General features: G+C 44.5%; 1 protein-coding gene across 1 annotated transcript in view; it reads left to right on the top strand.

The window, feature by feature from the left end:
- The first annotated feature begins 476 nt into the window (after nucleotides 1–476).
- Nucleotides 477–18,926, top strand: part of LOC123762440 (nephrin) — a 37,795-nt gene continuing 19,345 nt past the window's right edge. Inside the window, exons 1-3 of the mRNA XM_045748950.2 lie at nucleotides 477–600; nucleotides 14,117–14,322; nucleotides 16,155–16,277. Of these exons, the coding sequence (XP_045604906.2) occupies nucleotides 488–600; nucleotides 14,117–14,322; nucleotides 16,155–16,277 (442 nt within the window). The 5' untranslated portion in view covers nucleotides 477–487. The remainder of the gene's footprint in view (nucleotides 601–14,116; nucleotides 14,323–16,154; nucleotides 16,278–18,926) is intronic.

Below are 18,926 nucleotides of genomic sequence, written 5' to 3'. Positions count from 1 at the left end.
TAGAAAATAGAAAGTGACCGAAGCACTATTCGAGAAAATTTCGAACTTCTGCTGTGATGAATCTGGTGCAAACGGCTTGTCATTCCGAATCAGGAGCCAGATTCACGAAGCAGTTACGCAAGTATTTAAGGACGTGTACATCTTTCCTCAATCTTTGACGCCTTTGGTTACATTTACTAAACAGTTTACAAGCATGAAAACTTCCCAAATCAACTGTTGTTATTGTTATAAACAGCCTGCCTGCTCTCCAAGGCTGCTGCTGCTGCTGCTTCTGGGAATTCTAAAAGTTCCATTCAAAACTGAGGAGCATTTTGAAGTTCATCTTTTTTTAGTTAATTTACTTGTCAGATATTCGAAATGTGATCACTGAGAGTTTTGGGCATGTGTTTAGTTTATGCTTCTATCTCTAACGAACCACTGACGACTCACTAACGAGCCACTAACGACCTCATTTTGTTCTCCGGTGACAGTTCCGGTGGTTCCGGTGATGGGCCTTGACGGAGGATTGGCTGCCCTGCCCTGTGACGTCACGCATTCCCCTAGTGACGAAATCTTCCTCCTCCTGTGGTTTCGTGAACCCCTCACCACACCCATCTACAGGTGAGTCAGGTCTCTCTACAGGTGAGTCAAGTCTCTCTACAGGTGGGTCAGGCATCTCTACAGGTGGGTCAGGCATTTCTACAGGTGGGTCAGGCATCTCTACAGGTGGGTCAGGTCTCTCTACAGGTGGGTCAGGTCTCTCTACAGGTGGGTCAGGTCTCTCTACAGGTGGGTCAGGTCTCTCTACAGATGGGGTCAGGTCTCTCTACAGGTGGGTCAGGTCTCTCTACAGGTGGGTATATAGAAATTAATATACCAACACTAAATTGTTATAGGTAAAAAAATAGTAATATTGCCTGAAACTTATAGTTTTTTCATGCTATACTTTTTTATGCACAGACTGGATTATTTTTTGCTATATTCTGTAAGATAGAATGAGCTCCTTTAATCCTTTATTTCCCTCCTTTACTTAAACCAGCACTACTGCCACCCATTACCTCCAGCAACACCTCCACCCACCCCACCCATCCCACAAGTCACCCCCCATCCCTTACGCACCACCCCTTCCCCCAGCTATCCCCCCCTTTTCCAATGCCCCCTGGCGCCATTTACCACTTGCTGTGACAGGAAAACAGGAAAGAATGCCCTCGACGCAAATCGTGTCGATCCCACGGGAAATCGTGCGAGAATTTCAGGGGTGATCAATACTCAATCTGGTGAGGTGTAGTAACCTCTCCAGCCTGCCCCCCCCTCCCTCGCCTACACCCCAGCCACACCCCCCCTCGCCTACACCCCAGCCCCCCCCCCCTCGCCTACACCCCAGACCCCCCCCCCCTTGCTTCAGTCTTATTGTCCAGCTGTCAACAGTCCCTTAAGTTTACCTGTCACTTTGTAAACTCACGCTAATCCCATTCCGGGGTTAAGTACCTAATAACCAACTGTTTCATATAAGAGAACATATATCGAACCCCGATTATATAGGTCAGACGTAAATATATGTATTGTGTGTATGCAAGTTTAGAATCCGATCACCTTATGTGGTCGAATGTTCAATAACTCACTATGTGCTGCAGCGGCTCTTTAACCCCTTGTCTATGTTGTAGAGACAGAGATGTATGAATGCTGTTTTGTATTGTATTTGCACTACAATCACCCGTGGTTTAGTGCTCGATTAATCACTGCACTACTATATATGTTGTCCAACAAATCCCCAAACCTGTCCATGTAGGACAGAAGAAATATATCTGCTGGTTAGCACTGAATTGACAAATATGGTAAAAAAATAGAATAACTGATACAAATATAATAAAAAATGAACCTCGCTATCCAAGTGTTAGCGGGTGACATCCGGGTCATTTACCACTTTGAGGTGGTAAAACACCCACCTGCTTTTGACAGGTTTGTCCAGCTGTCAATCTTTTCCCCCCTCCCCCTCCAATCCCTTCCCTTTTTCCCCGCCTCGCTGTCGTGCCTACCTGAAGCGCTTTTCCGTGAGACTTGATGGGTGAGTTTCGAACACAGGCCTCAAAAGTACTTTTTTCTTGTTTGTAGTATCAGAGCCGTCGGAGGGAGATTGGTGGCCTCCCTCTGTACTGACTGTGGACTGGACGATGATCTCCCGTGCTCGCATTGTCAGATTTTTTAAGCAGACATGAGTGTTCATTTACACACACACACACACACACACACACACACACACACACACACACACACACACACACACACACACACACACACACACACATACACACACACACATACACAAGGCCTGTCTTTCCATCCAGTTTGCAATAGTTAAAGAAGACAAAGTATAGAAGTTGTGGGGAATTGACCTGTGAAATTTATATTTATCTAGTTTATATTATTTTATATAGTAATTTACATTTTTACGTTAATTTATATTTTGCAATAGCAAATTATGATGTTTAAAGTGGACTGCATGATTTATAATTCTCACAAATCGCTTTCCTTACACATTCTAGGGGGTTTATGGTTCATTTATGTAGTCATCAATATATATTATTGCTTAGTAGACATTCACTATAATATCAGACTCCATATATTATTAACTAAAATGGGGAGATTTTTTCTGTATTTAGTGGGCCTGATCCACCAGTTATGAACAAGGTTGATCACACCAAATAATCCTGGTGGTTGAGGCTGGCATCAACACTTGTACTGGTGTAGTAGGTAACTAATGTTAATTCTTCTTCCTCTTCAATAACACCTGTCAAAGGGCACTTACAATAATAGCAGTAACCCTAATTATGACAGCAATATCAGAGGAAATATTGGTATTATTTGTGAGATAAGAATATTTACCTTAGTTTTGTCGTTGTCTCGTGTCCTAACCGACTTCATCCTATATATCTACTTAGTTCTCTGGCCAGGAAAGCTCTAAGATAATAAACGGATTTCGGTAAGACACTTGCCTTATAGTAGACGTAGCTGTGTGTTGAGAAGGGAAGCACTTTACTCCCATAACACTGTTATCCAAGGGAAAATTATAGGAGCTAAATTTGCCCCAGCGACTGATGCTAAAATTAAATGGCGACTCACTGTGGCTCTCCTCACACTGACGCCTTGGCTGCTTTGTCCAGATGTCAAGAAGTGGTTGGAAGGGCCCCTCATTTACTCTATTTTGGTATTGATAATTACGTTGATTCAAGGGAAATGTTGTTATGATGTTTACAGTCCAAAGATTGCTATATTAAGAATGTTTCCCAATATTAGGTGGTGAATTTAATGACGACATGTGGCAATGATCTCTCGTTTTCTACGGGAGGAAAATTCTACTGTCACGTATTCTATGAATTAATTTGTTACTACACAACAGCAGGAATATTATCTGCCTATTGTATTAAATATTAGTATATGGTGTCGATTTTTCCGACAAAGATAAAGACAAAATAAGATGTGAAGGTGAATGGAGAAAAGGGAAATAGTGAGAAGGAGAAGAAAGAGAGGGGCGAATAAGGAAGATGAATCTAGAGAAAAAGTCATAAAGAATAGAGAAGAGAGAGAAAATTGTAGGAAGTAGAAAGAGGCCTAATTTCAATCGTAGGCAATAAATTCACCAGCGGATGAAAAAAGTAATTAAAAACAACATAAATATACTTTTTACACCAAAGGTGGTGAGATGTTTTTGTAAGACTTGGGTGATGCTGCATCTTACGAGGGAAAAGATTTTGTAAGCTTATTACGTGAAAAAGGTGACGAAGTATTCTTTCTCTCTCTCTCTCTCTCTCTCTCTCTCTCTCTCTCTCTCTCTCTCTCTCTCTCTCTCTCTCTCTCTCTCTCTCTCTCTCTCTCTCTCTCTCTCTCTCTAAAAAATATAACGGGCCAATCTTTCTGTAGCTGCTTGAGAAAATTGAAATTCCGATATCGTTTCCTTGTTAGGCAGCGGAGGGAAGGCCATTTGCTGCCTCCAGGCCAGATAATGAGTCTTGCAAGCATAGCGTCTTTTCAAAAGGGGCTGTACTCGGCCTGTGTGTGTGTGTGTGTGTGTGTGTGTGTGTGTGTGTGGGTCCATAATACCTATTTAGGTGAGTTGGTAGACCCGGATGCGCTGATGATTGAACTTGTTCATATACATGCACACATACACGCAGGAACATACACACACACACACACGCATATACGTACACACAAACAAACACATACATCAAATATACACGGTCGCGCACACAAAATTTATGCTGCCCATTTGTGTACATTCTCTCTCTCTCTCTCTCTCTCTCTCTCTCTCTCTCTCTCTCTCTCTCTCTCTCTCTCTCTCTCTCTCTCTCTCTCTCTCTCTCTCTCTCTCTCTCTCCCTCTCCCTCCTCCCGTTGAAATAAAAGTCCTCACACACACACTCGTGTTCAATATCGCTAACACTTCCATACTAACATTTAACTTTGTAAAACAGAATGAAATGACTTTTTTCAACCCTGCGTCCAATAATTGAGGGCTACTTTACCCCTGTTAAGTGAATTGCGTCCAATAACGGAACTATTGTACGGTTGTATATTGTGTTGTCGCGGGAGTCTTTAGGGACAATTAGAGCCTTAATCACCTGCCGGAGTCCAGAACGACAGCCATATCTACTTTCTTTACGATGAAAGTTGTTTGTATACTTAAGAATATAGACGTTGTCTTGTTGGTGTCGTTTGTGTGTGGGAGGCTCTGGGTGTACTCACCTATGTATATTCACCTAGTTGTGCTGGCGGGGGTTGAGCTTTGGGCTCTTTGGTCCCGCCTCTCAACCGTTAATCTACTGGTGTATAGATTCCTGAGCTTCTCGAGCTCTATCATATTTACATTTGAAACTGTGTATGGAGTCAGCCTCCACCACATCACTGCCTAATGCATTCCATCTGTTAACTACTCTGACACTGAAAAAGTTCCTTCTAACGTCCCTGTGGCTCATGTGGGTACTCAGTTTCCACCTGTGTCCCCTTGTTTGCGTACCACCAGTGTTGAATAGTTTATCCTTGTTTACCCGGTCGATTCCCCTGAGGATTTTGAAGGTTGTGATCATGTCTTCCCTTACTCTTCTGTCTTCCAGTGTCGTAAGGTGCATTTCCCGCAGCCTTTCCTCGTAACTCATGCCTCTTACTTCTGGGACTAGTTTAGTGGCATACCTTTGAAATTTTTCCAGTTTCGTCTTGTGCGTGACAAGGTACGGGCTCCATGCTGGGGCCGCATACTCCAGGATTGGTTTTACATATGTGGTGTACAAGATTCTAAATGATTCCTTACACAGGTTCCTGAACGCCGTTCTGATGTTAGCCAGCCTCGCATATGCCGCAGACGTTATTCTTTTTATGTGGGCTTCAGGAGACAGGTTTGGTGTGATATCAACTCCTAGATCTTTCTCTTTGTCCGTTTCATTAAGTACTTCATCTCCTATTCTGTATCCTGTGTCTGGCCTCCTGTTTCCACTGCCTAGTTTTATTACTTTGCATTTACTCGGGTTGAACTTCAACAGCCATTAGTTGGACCATTCACTCAGTCTGTCTACATCATCTTGTAGCCTCCTACTATCATCCTTTGTTTCAATCCTCCTCATAATTTTTGCATCATCAGCAAATATTGAGAGAAACGAGTCTATACCCTCTGGGAGATCATGTACATATATCAGAAACAGTATAGGTTCAAGGACTGACCCCTGCGGGACTCCACTTGTAACGTCTCGCCAATCTGAGACCTCACCCCTCACACTGACTCGTTGTCTCCTATTGCTAAGGTACTCCTTTATCCAATGGAGTACCTTCCCTTTCACTCCAGCCTGCATCTCCAGCTTTTTCACTAGCCTCTTGTGTGGCACTGTATCAAAGGCTTTCTGACAATCCAAAAATATGCAGTCTGCCCACCCTTCTCTTTCTTGCCTTTATCAATCTCCTCCCTTTATCTAACTTTATCTTTAGATAGATAAAGGATAAATATCTTGCTTCATCTATCTATATCTATATCTTGTTTTATATATATCTATGTCTATTTTACCTCGCTCCAAACGAACACTAAATAAACCTCTAATCTCGCCTAACGTTTCTTTTTCGCAAACACCTGACTCCTCTATGAACGTCCGGTCTGTCTATAGACTTCGAACACCTGAACCAACAATAACTGCTGTTCAAAGCCTGGATTGAACAAACGCAGGAACCGTTTTCTGTTCAATGGAATAGCGATTGCGAAGGATAACAAAAAATTCAGTAAACTTGAAGACTGAACAAATTCACAATCGGAGCAAGAGAATAAAAGTGTGAAGGGGTGAGAGAAAGAGAAAGAGAGAGAGAGAGAGAGAGAGAGAGAGAGAGAGAGAGAGAGAGAGAGAGAGAGAGAGAGAGAGAGAGAGAGAGAGAGAGAGAGAGGGAGACATTCAGACATACAGACACACAGACAGGCAGACAGGCAGACAGGCAGACAGTAGAGAGAGAGAACACGTGAGAGAGACATATGAGGAAGGTACAGAATGAGAAAAGAAGGACATTAAAAGATAAAGATAATAAAAATAGGAGAGAAATATAATGGAACAGAAAGATATCAGGAGGACGAATGAGAGGATGTATAAAACAACAAACCAGAAAGTGACATAATTGTTAGAATGACTGCATGAAATAAAATACATTTCAAATAATAACGCTTTTACCATTTTCAATAAGAATTTTCCAAGTTGAAATTGCAAGAGAAATATATATGCATCCGAACCTATATTTAAATAAGTAATTACAGCACACAAATTAAAGAATGGGTGTTAACGAGTGAGATATATCAATACGGTGTTAATTATTATAACACAAATTTAAATACGAATCGTTAGAGAAAAAAAATTGGATAAGTTTAGATTGAGAAAAGACCTGGATAAAGAGTAAATTTGAAATAGGATAATTACCCAATTTGTTCTTGATGGAATATATTGCCATATAATATAACAACAGATGTTGGCTCGATGGGCTGTTTCGAACGTTATATATATATATATATATATATATATATATATATATATATATATATATATATATATATATATATATATATATATATATATATATATATATATATAATGAGTTTGGGTAGATATAAATAGGCCTCATGCGGGCTAATTTGCCTTCTGCAGTTCCAGTGAGTCTTATGGTCTTATGTAAAGGACAATTCAGTCCCCTGAATAAATTCCAAATTCGTTTCGTATTTACCACGATGCAAGTGGTTAATGTTATCCAGTCATCTGGGCTTCGTGGACCAGAAGTGTAAAGGTGCGGCTCAGATCCTGTTGAACCTGAGCTTAAACTGCGTACCTTTCTGAAAGGAACCGGAGCATAATGCTCCCGTGGGAGGATGAGGGAGTTCTAAGGGGGTAGAAATAGCCTAAGCTACTCTATCCCTTTGAGATGTATTTTTTTCTTGTCTCAATAAACATACTTGAACTTTGAACTTGAGGGAGTTTTTGGGAGCGAGAACCTACTCAAATCCGGCTCCGGATTTGAGTAGGGGACTTCTTATCCAACTGTTATTCACGCTGGAGTTATCCAGGAAAGGGTTTCAACGTTTAATAGCATAATATGTAAAGGCAAATTCTTCATTTCGGTGAATTTCTCAAAGTTCTTCTCTAATCAAATTAATGTTTGCGATATTCAGTTTGATCATGAGGCATGTGGTGTTCCTTGTCCTAACCGTGTGATCTTCTCTATGATGCACCCTACAACAGTTGCATAGCTCCTCCCTTACCCATTCACTGCCAAGTGAATAGAGGCATCGGACGTAATGGAACATGCCCAAGCGTCTTGTCCTGCCCGGGAATCGAACCCGGGGCCATTTGACTTTGAGTTGACATTGTTAACCACTCATTAACCGCAGAGAGTTTTACAATAGGGCCAACAAAACCCAGAGTCGAGTCATAATGGTATTGCTCGAGTTTTCGAGGGTCACTTAGACACAGTGTCACATGGCACTCTTTTCTTTTATGCTTGTCCCTACCCACTCATTATGTGTGCTTACCCAACAGCAATTAATGTGAAAAAAAATATCCCCCAAAGACCCCAATCGTTTGGCCTTAAGCCTCGAACAGACAAAAATACATTGACATTGAAAGATATAGATATATATGCAATTGACGATCACAAAACACTGATCATTTTATGCGGAAAATCCACAGAGAAATATGAAATGAGGTGAACGTTTCGGCTTTGTTAAAGCCTGGTGTTGACAAAGGCTTTAACAAAGTCGAAACGTTCACCTCATTTCATATTTCTCTGTGGATTTTCCGCATAGATATATATATATGCTTCAAGCTAAGATGTTTCAAATCTGAATGTCCCGAAGGATGATCAATTTCAATAACCATATATTATAACTTCGAACCTATCTCAATAACCAAATCTATAGTGCTTCAACTTCAATAAACAATTTAATGACTGTGCTTCAGTTTCAACGGAGTTCAATTTCAATAACCAAACCCAATTAACGTGATTCAATTGCCTTAATCAAATTTGCCCTGAACGCCTCCATTTCAGCACCAAATATCAAGGGAGGAAGCTGTGAGGATCTGTCTCTCTGAAGGTCTCCTTTGCTCGACCCTCTCTCAGCGCTACCTGAACCTCCCTCTCGAGAGAGATAAACCAATTTGGCTTTGACAGCATTACCATGGTCACAACAGGCCCCAGACACACGCTGGTGTGAAAGGGAATATAAAACGTGGTGGTAAGGCAATGAGAGATGCAAGGGATAGCACGAGAGAAGGAGGAATGGCATAGGACGAACAGGCAGAAACGGCTAATGGGGAAATAGAAAAGGAAAGGAAGACAGGCAATGGTGAGACCATATTGAAGAAAAGGGATAGGCAAGAGTTCCTAAGCTACACACTCACGACTAAACACATGCGTCTTCCACATGCGTCTTCCACATGCGTCTTCCACATGCGTCTCCTGCATACTACTAGAGAGAATAATCTGGAGGGGGGAATGAATAACTCCAAAGAGGTTTCCGAGACGAGAAGTCCTGCTCAAGGAACTAACAAGAGCAACATGTCATGGTAGCTAAGATAACATACGAACAGGCAGGATGGGTAGACTACGTCCTTCTTGGTTATCAGAACGCATTTGATACCACTGGCGGAGGTCTGTATCAAGTCTCTTATTTCTTCCTTTAAAAAGTCAATATTCGTACTTTTCTCTTATCTAATTCTATTAGAAATATACTTGACTGATTGTCAAAATAAAATGGTTAATTGTGGAGTCATGCCTTAATTAAATATGGTGATTATAAACTTTATTGATGGCCTGTTTAAAACAATCCTATAGATAATATGGTACTTTAACAACGTCGAGCAAAGAGACTTAAATGATATTACGTTAATGAGGATGATAAAGCAGGGTGACTGCGATAAAAAAATTTAAATTAGAAGACTACGTGAATTGCCCAACGCTGCCTGCAAGTGTTCATTCCCAATACGGTCAAGATAATGCTGTCACCTTGGCGGGATACCGCTCCAAGAGTCACAGAGAAACATCAGAGACTTTAGGGATTTTAGGGTTGATTAGGGACTTCAGTCCCTAATCAACCGAACCCGACCTGTCCCCAGAGGTACACACAACAACCTGCCCTCCTCCTCCTACAAACAACGTCGCTTTTCGCTCGTATGCGTTACACGCGGCCATAAATTGTCGTACTAGAAAATGAAAGCGGCTCGCGAATGTGACGTACTGTCCCGTTTTCTGTTTTGGGTCCTCTGGTAGGTTAGGAGATGATTCTTTAAACTGGGGGTTTTCTTGATGATGGGAGACCTTAGGAAGACGGGCTACACACAAACCAGGTTACAACAGCGGCATAAGCAAGACTGGCAAACGAAGAAAGCAGCTTTCTAGGATCTAAACGAGGACTCACTCAGGACATTCTGCGTCACGTATGTAAGACATACGGCAAACCTTCGGGAAGAGAAACAGGTCAGATTACCACAAGTGGACCACGAAAGGCGCCCAGTGTTGAGTGAATGGAAATCTGATTTTCGGCTTTACTGCGATGTTCATGAAGGCTGAAAATGCCATTCAGATTGAACTCTTTTTTTTTTTTTTGTAATATTTCTGTATCTGAATTTGTTGTTGTTCCTATTGCTGCATTTACTGTTGTTGTATTTGATGATTTTGAGCGGTTGTAGTTCTTTGTTGTAGGTGTATAGTCATTATAACATTGTGTCATATGGTGTTGTATCTGCTGCTGCTGTTGTTGTTGTTTATGCTGCTCTTGCTTATGTTATCTGATGCTCAATGTGCATTTGATGCTGCTGTTGATGCACAACTGTTGTTGATGCTGTTGCTGTTGTGTCAGCCGTCAGCCCTGTTGTGCCGAGTTTGAAGATAATAAAAACTGGAGATCACATTAATCCTAATGGAATTTTATGATACTTTAATTGTTCAAGGATAAAGTTATTAATTTGGTTAAAAATGCACTTACTGGACAGTCGACCCACTCCCATGTTAAAGTCACTTCCCACATGCTCCACACACCCACCTCCCACATGCTGCACACACCCACCTCCCACATGCTGCACACACCCACCTCCCACATACTCCACACACCCACCTCCCACATGCTGCACACACCCACCTCCCACATGCTGCACACACCCACCTCCCACATGCTGCACACACCCACCTCCCACATGCTGCACACACCCACCTCCCACATACTCCACACACCCACATGCTGCACACACCCACCTCCCACATACTCCACACAGCCACCTCCCACATGCTGCACACACCCACCTCCCACATGCTGCACACACCCACCTCCCACATACTCCACACACCCACCTCCCACATGCTGCACACACCCACCTCCCACATGCTGCACACACCCACCTCCCACATACTCCACACACCCACCTCCCACATGCTGCACACACCCACCTCCCACATACTCCACACAGCCACCTCCCACATGCTGCACACACCCACCTCCCACATGCTGCACACACCCACCTCCCACATGCTGCACACACCCACCTCCCACATGCTGCACACACCCACCTCCCACATGCTGCACACACCCACCTCCCACATACTCCACACAGCCACCTCCCACATACTCCACACACCCACATGCTGCACACACCCACCTCCCACATACTCCACATACCTACATCCCACATACTCCACATACCTACCTCCCACATACTCCACATACCTACCTCCCACATACACTGCTCCTCCAAACCCACATACCTCCCACAGCCAGCCCACACCACCCACCTCCCACGCACCACACGAGGCAATATCAGTCGTAATTTCATTTTCTTGCTCGTGGTTCCGAGCGAGTGCTTCTCTGACCATTAAGTGACCTCGTTTCCGCCTCAAATGACCTCAAGTGACCTCCTGAAGACGGACACTAACCACCCATTGGAGTTGAAAAGTGGCGGCAAACGCTGCCTTTCCAGAGATATAATTGCCCTTATAAATTGGACGATCTCCGGGTTACTGTCCAATTTGCCTGTTGATAGAGATCCATCATCGTTGAGCTGGGTCAGCCTGGGATATCCTGAGATAGCAGGTCTGGGTTATCCTGAAGAAGCCAACCAAGGATAACCTGAGGGAAGTCGTTTTAGCTCACTATATAAGAACAGCAAAATTAATTTCCTGATACTATCTTTTGGGAAACTTTACAAAACTTCAGCAGATTTACCACTAAAAATAATCCTTGCAAAGTCCTTTTGGTTGTGTTAGTTTTTTGGTAATTGAAAATAGGCTCTGACCCCTCAAAAAAAAATAGAATTAACAAGGAGTCCCTTGTTTTCTCTAAAAAGTCCCCCTCAGAGATCAGTAATATGGTTTCCAGGAGCGAAGGGAAGGAGGTGGAGAAGATATTCAATTTTCTGGTAACGCTGCATCTCACAGTTGCCAACACCACGGGGCATCGACGAACCCATGAGAGCAGGCTGTTACCAGCACCAGCCGGCCTCCACGACCCTGTCCTCTCCCACCTTATGACATGGCTACGCTGCTTCCGCCTCCAACGCCAGTAGCCAGTGCACGCGCGTTCACACACACACACACACACACACACACACACACACACACACACACACACACACACACACACACACACACACACACACACACATATCCATATCTAGTCAAGGATAAGATCAAACTGGAAAAGTTTCAAAGGTTTGCCACCAGACTAGTACCCGAGCTGAGAGGTATGAGCTACGAGGAGAGACTACGGGAATTAAACCTCACTTCGCTGGAAGACAGAAGAGTTAGGGGGGACATGATCACCACATTCAAAATCCTCAAGGGAATCGACAGGGTTGATAAAGACAGGCTATTTAACACAAGGGGCACACGCACTAGGGGAAACAGGTGGAAACTGAGTGCCCAAATGAGCCACAGAGACATTAGAAAGAACTTTTTTAGTGTCAGAGTGGTTGACAAATGGAATGCATTAGGGAGTGATGTGGTGGAATCTGACTCCATACACAGTTTCAAGTGTAGATATGATAGAGCCCAATAGGCTCAGGAACCTGTACACCAGTTGATTGACGGTTGAGAGGCGGGACCAAAGAGCCAGAGCTCAACCCCCGCAAGCACAACTAGGTGAGTACAATTATGTGAGTACACACGAAGACGGTAGCAACTATGCACTGTATAGTTGCAAAACTATACTTGATACAAGCAACACTACACTGGATAATAGCAACATTATACAGTACTGGATAAATAGCCAGATGGATAAACAGCAGGAAAAATGGGAAGATAGATAACTGGATAACAAGGAAGATAAACTAGAACAGATAAATAGCCGGATAGATAACGTAGACGTATGGATAAATAGATATATATATAAAAACACAGGTGAATTAGGGAATTCAACAAAAGTTATGAAAGAGATTACAAAACAGAGGTTAAATGAGAAGGAAAGATAAGGAAAAACAGCCTAAAAACTGACAGACAGTGAAATAAACATAGTGATACAGAGAGACAGTGGCTTAGACAGTGTTACACAGACAGACAACCAATTGACACCGACAGGAACAGAGACAGACAGTGACGTAGACAAAGGCAAACAGTCAGGCTTTGAGACAGACAACATGGTTACCAATACTTGATGTGGGGGGGGGAGGGACTGTTGTGGCAAGCAATATGTCAAGCAGCTTCGCGATCTGTTGTGGCAATACTGGACGAGGGAATATCAGTGAGACATTCACATTCTCTATCTGTCTGTCTCTCTCTCTCTCTCTCTCTCTCTCTCTCTCTCTCTCTCTCTCTCTCTCTCTCTCTCTCTCTCTCTCTCTCTCTCTCTCTCTCTCTCTCTCTCTCTCTCTCTCTTTCTCTCTCTCTCTCTCTCTCTCTCTCTCTCTCTGTCTCTCTCTCTCTCTCTCTCTCCAACATCAGGATACTCGTCCTCAGATCCTTCATGATAACAAAGAGATGTGTAGTGTGTATACCTGGCCAACATCGTGTCAGGGGCCCGGCCGGTGAGGAGCGAAAAATATGTTTCTTTTAGTGTGGCGAACCCCTCAGGGCGTGTCTGAGGGTGAGAATGGCTTCTTACCTGTCCTAATGCTAGTAGCATGGGTGGGGCTGTGGCTGGGTGCCTCTAGCATGTTAATTCTGAATAGTTGTAGATAACATGTTATCGTTGCTGACAGCCTGCAGAATGTTGTCAAGCTTAAACCAACATCTTTTGACATCTCTTGCTGTTTTGACAAGCTGCAGTGTTGATAGTGGGAGGCGGCCAATTGAAATATTTCACTTGTTATTTCACTCTTATATAAGTCCCTTTCAACACAAAACGGTTCGATTTTAAAACCTGCCCTAACCTAACCAAACCAACCAAACCTAACCCAACCTAACCCAACTGAACCTATCCCAACCTAACCCTAAACAACCTAACCTAACCCAACCGAGCCTTACACAGGCTAATCTAAGCTAGTACATCCTAATCTAACAATATATATATACAGTTTTAACAAGGGGGAAACGAGTTATGTTGACAGGTGTGTGTGGAACCATCCTTTTCCATACCCCAAGATCCCAATATGTTGTCAGGTATGTGGAACCACCCTTTATCATACCCCCATTCCCTATGTTGGCAGACTAGACGAGCGGTTACAAGGTCTTGAGGAGAAGCACTGGTCAGACGAGCAGCAACTGGGGTCGAGGGCGAGTTTGGAGGTTGGACCGTCGAGGGCGACCCTCTTGGTGAGGTCGGTGACGCGGGCTGACCAGGGCCTCTACACCTGCAGGGTCGACTACAAGACCAGACCCACCAAGACCACCAGAGTCAGCCTCACTGTGGTCGGTGGGTGCACTCCTTTCCAGGTCACTCTGGCATGCTTCTGAAAGCAGTTTGTGTGTGTGTGTGTGTGGCCTTCTTGTGTGTTTGTACGTCTCTCTCTCTCTCTCTCTCTCTCTCTCTCTCTCTCTCTCTCTCTCTCTCTCTCTCTCTCTCTCTCTCTCTCTCTCTCTCTCTCTCTCTCTCTCTCTCTCTCTCTCCCTCGTAATTCCTGCTCCCCCACACAAGTAAGTGACCAGCGCTCTTAAAGTGTCTGCCCTTTCACTTCTTCTCCGGATTTCAAGTTCCTTTCAAGCCAGCCAGACCCAATACCGGTGTGGAGGACGCCTGGGTCACTCTGATTAATTGGGCACCAAGATGCAATTGATGAGGGGGAGGGGGTGTGTTGGTGTGTGGTGGTGGTGGGGGGCCGAGTGTGTGGTGGTGGAGGTGGTGGGGGGGCCGAGTGTGTGGTGGTGGTGGTGTGGTGTATGGTGGGGGTGTTGTGGTGGTGGTGGTGTGTGTGGTGGTTGTGGGGTGGTGTGTGTGGGGGGGGGGTGTTGGTGGAGTGGTGTGTGGTTGTGGTAGTGGTGTGTGTGTGTGTGTAGGGGTGATGGGTGGTGTGTGTGGTGGTGTGGTGTGTGTGTGTGGTGGTGGGGTGGTGTGTGGTGTTGGTGGGTGGTGTGTGTGGTGGTGTGATGTGTGTGGTGGTGGGGGCCGAGTGTGTGGTGGTGATGGGGGTGGAGAATATTGTGTATGGTGTCGAGGCTGTGGCAGCGTGGGATGTAGTGTATTGTGGTGGCAGAGGAGGATGTTGTAGTGAGGGAAGGGGAGTGTAGCTAGTAGGGGTGGGGTGATGGGGTGATGGGGTGCATGTGGTGGGGGTGTGTGGGATGGAGGAAGTTCCTCGCCAAACTATTGAAGGAACCCACATTTTCTCAGGCGTGTAATGGCCGGTGTCCTTGCAGCAGCGACCAGGCGGTTTAATACTCTCCGGTGACGGACGTGTTCCTTGGCATCACTTACGCGTAACGACTTGGAAAGGACAGAAATGGTTGGGCACGTTCCCTTTCACCTAATGTCTCTGTTCACCTAGCAGTAAATAGATACCTGGGAGTTAGGTCACTGTTGTCGGGCTGCATCTTGGGGACGATCATTAGTTCGACCTAGGAAGACCCCTTGAGGAAGTGGTTAATATCGAGGTTGTTTAACCTCTTAACTACGTGTGCAGACGCACTTAAGTGTCCTCTGTGTTTCCTAAGGTTGAGCTCTAGTTCACGGGCCAGAACTCGTAAGGGTAAAATGTCTCCGGTTTTAATGTATTTACATTTGAATTCGGGCACCGAGAGTGCTCCTGCTCCCTCCTCCTTCAGTGAGGTCCTCCTCCACACTGCCCTCCCGCGGCACCAGTTCATATTTATATCACTTCGACCCACTCGGGTTTTCAGCATCCATTTGTTCTTGCTGTCATTGCCCTCTCTGGGCGCGCGCTCCTCCTGTGGCGGCGGGAGATTTACCTCCTGAAGACGGTCCTCGCAGCTCCGAGCCTGTCTGGTGCTACGTCTCCAAGTCTTTTCAACGTGTGTGTGCTTGAGAAGGTGTGAAGTCCGTGTTGGTGCTGCATAATCGGTGTTTTTCTTACGTACGTGTGTGTTTGTGTGTAAATAAAGGTACAAATAAATTTATTGAGAGAAATGTGTATTAAATTTATGTATGTATATATATATCTCCAACTACTATCAGTCACCATTGACAATTCCATCACTAACATCATTACTAACACCACCATCAACATCATCACCATCACTATCACCACCACCACCAACACCTAAGCCACCATTTCTCCCTCTCCGCCACAGTGCCCCCGGATAGTGTGAGTGTGGTCGAGGGTGGTCAGGAGACCCCCAGAGGCACCTCCCGGACCATGGTGGGGCCCTTCCTGGAGGGAGACACGCCCTCCCTGACCTGCGTCGCCCGTGGAGGTAGGTAGGTGGGTAGGTAGGTACGTAGGTAAGCCTATTAGTGGGTAGGAAAAGAATGTAGAAAAAATTTCCCTGTTATATATATATATATATATATATATATATATATATATATATATATATATATATATATATACAGTATATATATATATATATATATATATATATATATATATACAGTATATATATATATATATATATGAATGAAAACTCACACCCCAGAAGTGACTCGAACCCATACTCCCAGAAGCAACGCAACTGGTAACTACAGGGCGCCTTAATCTGCTTGACCATCACGGCCGTCAAAGGAAGTGATAGCCGAGGCTATTTGAGCCACTTCCCCGACGGCAACTCGGATGGTAATCTTGGGCATAGCATTTCACCAAATCACCTCATTCTTTGGGGCACACGTGAGGAACACAAATGCGAACAAGCCTGAATGGTCCCCAGGACTATATGCGAATGAAAACTCACACCCCAGAAGTGACTCGAACCCATACTCCCAGAAGCAACGCAACTGGTAACTACAGGGCGCCTTAATCCGCTTGACCATCACGGCCGTCAAAGGAAGTGATAGCCGAGGCTATTTGAGCCACTTCCCCGACGGCAACTCGGATGGTAATCTTGGGCATAGCATTTCACCAAATCACCTCATTCTTTGGGGCACACGTGAGGAACACAAATGCGAACAAGCCTGAATGGTCCCCAGGACTATATGCGAATGAAAACTCACACCCCAGAAGTGACTCGAACCCATACTCCCAGAAGCAACGCAACTGGTAACTACAGGGCGCCTTAATCCGCTTGACCATCACGGCCGTCAAAGGAAGTGATAGCCGAGGCTATTTGAGCCACTTCCCCGACGGCAACTCGGATGGTAATCTTGGGCATAGCATTTCACCAAATCACCTCATTCTTTGGGGCACACGTGAGGAACACAAATGCGAACAAGCCTGAATGGTCCCCAGGACTATATGCGAATGAAAACTCACACCCCAGAAGTGACTCGAACCCATACTCCCAGAAGCAACGCAACTGGTAACTACAGGGCGCCTTAATCCGCTTGACCATCACGGCCGTCAAAGGAAGTGATAGCCGAGGCTATTTGAGCCACTTCCCCGACGGCAACTCGGATGGTAATCTTGCCCCAAAGAATGAGGTGATTTGGTGAAATGCTATGCCCAAGATTACCATCCGAGTTGCCGTCGGGGAAGTGGCTCAAATAGCCTCGGCTATCACTTCCTTTGACGGCCGTGATGGTCAAGCGGATTAAGGCGCCCTGTAGTTACCAGTTGCGTTGCTTCTGGGAGTATGGGTTCGAGTCACTTCTGGGGTGTGAGTTTTCATTCGCATATAGTCCTGGGGACCATTCAGGCTTGTTCGCATTTGTGTTCCTCACGTGTGCCCCAAAGAATGAGGTGATTTGGTGAAATGCTATGCCCAAGATTACCATCCGAGTTGCCGTCGGGGAAGTGGCTCAAATAGCCTCGGCTATCACTTCCTTTGACGGCCGTGATGGTCAAGCGGATTAAGGCGCCCTGTAGTTACCAGTTGCGTTGCTTCTGGGAGTATGGGTTCGAGTCACTTCTGGGGTGTGAGTTTTCATTCGCATATAGTCCTGGGGACCATTCAGGCTTGTTCGCATTTGTGTTCCTCACGTGTGCCCCAAAGAATGAGGTGATTTGGTGAAATGCTATGCCCAAGATTACCATCCGAGTTGCCGTCGGGGAAGTGGCTCAAATAGCCTCGGCTATCACTTCCTTTGACGGCCGTGATGGTCAAGCGGATTAAGGCGCCCTGTAGTTACCAGTTGCGTTGCTTCTGGGAGTATGGGTTCGAGTCACTTCTGGGGTGTGAGTTTTCATTCGCATATAGTCCTGGGGACCATTCAGGCTTGTTCGCATTTGTGTTCCTCACGTGTGCCCCAAAGAATGAGGTGATTTGGTGAAATGCTATGCCCAAGATTACCATCCGAGTTGCCGTCGGGGAAGTGGCTCAAATAGCCTCGGCTATCACTTCCTTTGACGGCCGTGATGGTCAAGCGGATTAAGGCGCCCTGTAGTTACCAGTTGCGTTGCTTCTGGGAGTATGGGTTCGAGTCACTTCTGGGGTGTGAGTTTTCATTCGCATATAGTCCTGGGGACCATTCAGGCTTGTTCGCATATATATATATATATATATATATATATATATATATATATATATATATATATATATATATATATATATTCTGATATATAGGCCTATCATGGCCTACAACATTCCTGACTAGTCATGCATTTCAAAAATTTCAGCACTGCATATATTTAAACATTATGGGATGTATATTAAAATGTATTGTTGTGGAATGTCACTAACCCGCAATGTTTACATTCTCGACCGTAATGAAGACCTCTGAAATATGTTAGGCTAATTTTATTTACCTGCAATTGCAGTTTATTGAAAACTGTGCCAATAACAATCAATTTCCAATATTATTATTAAATACTAATCAAAGGGTTCTACAAACAGAACCTAATTATTAATAGACCAGACCTGTATTAACCTTGTAAAATGGGAATTAATTACGAAACGAGGGAGAGTAGACTAACACATCAGTCAATACTCTGTTTTGCCAGCAAAGTTCCGCTAAGATCAGCTTGATCAACT

Source organism: Procambarus clarkii, chromosome 2 (genome assembly GCF_040958095.1).
Source record: "Procambarus clarkii isolate CNS0578487 chromosome 2, FALCON_Pclarkii_2.0, whole genome shotgun sequence".
Lineage (NCBI taxonomy): Eukaryota > Metazoa > Arthropoda > Malacostraca > Decapoda > Cambaridae > Procambarus > Procambarus clarkii.
Note: the sequence above shows the minus strand (reverse complement) of the source record. Positions and strands in the feature narration are given on the sequence as shown.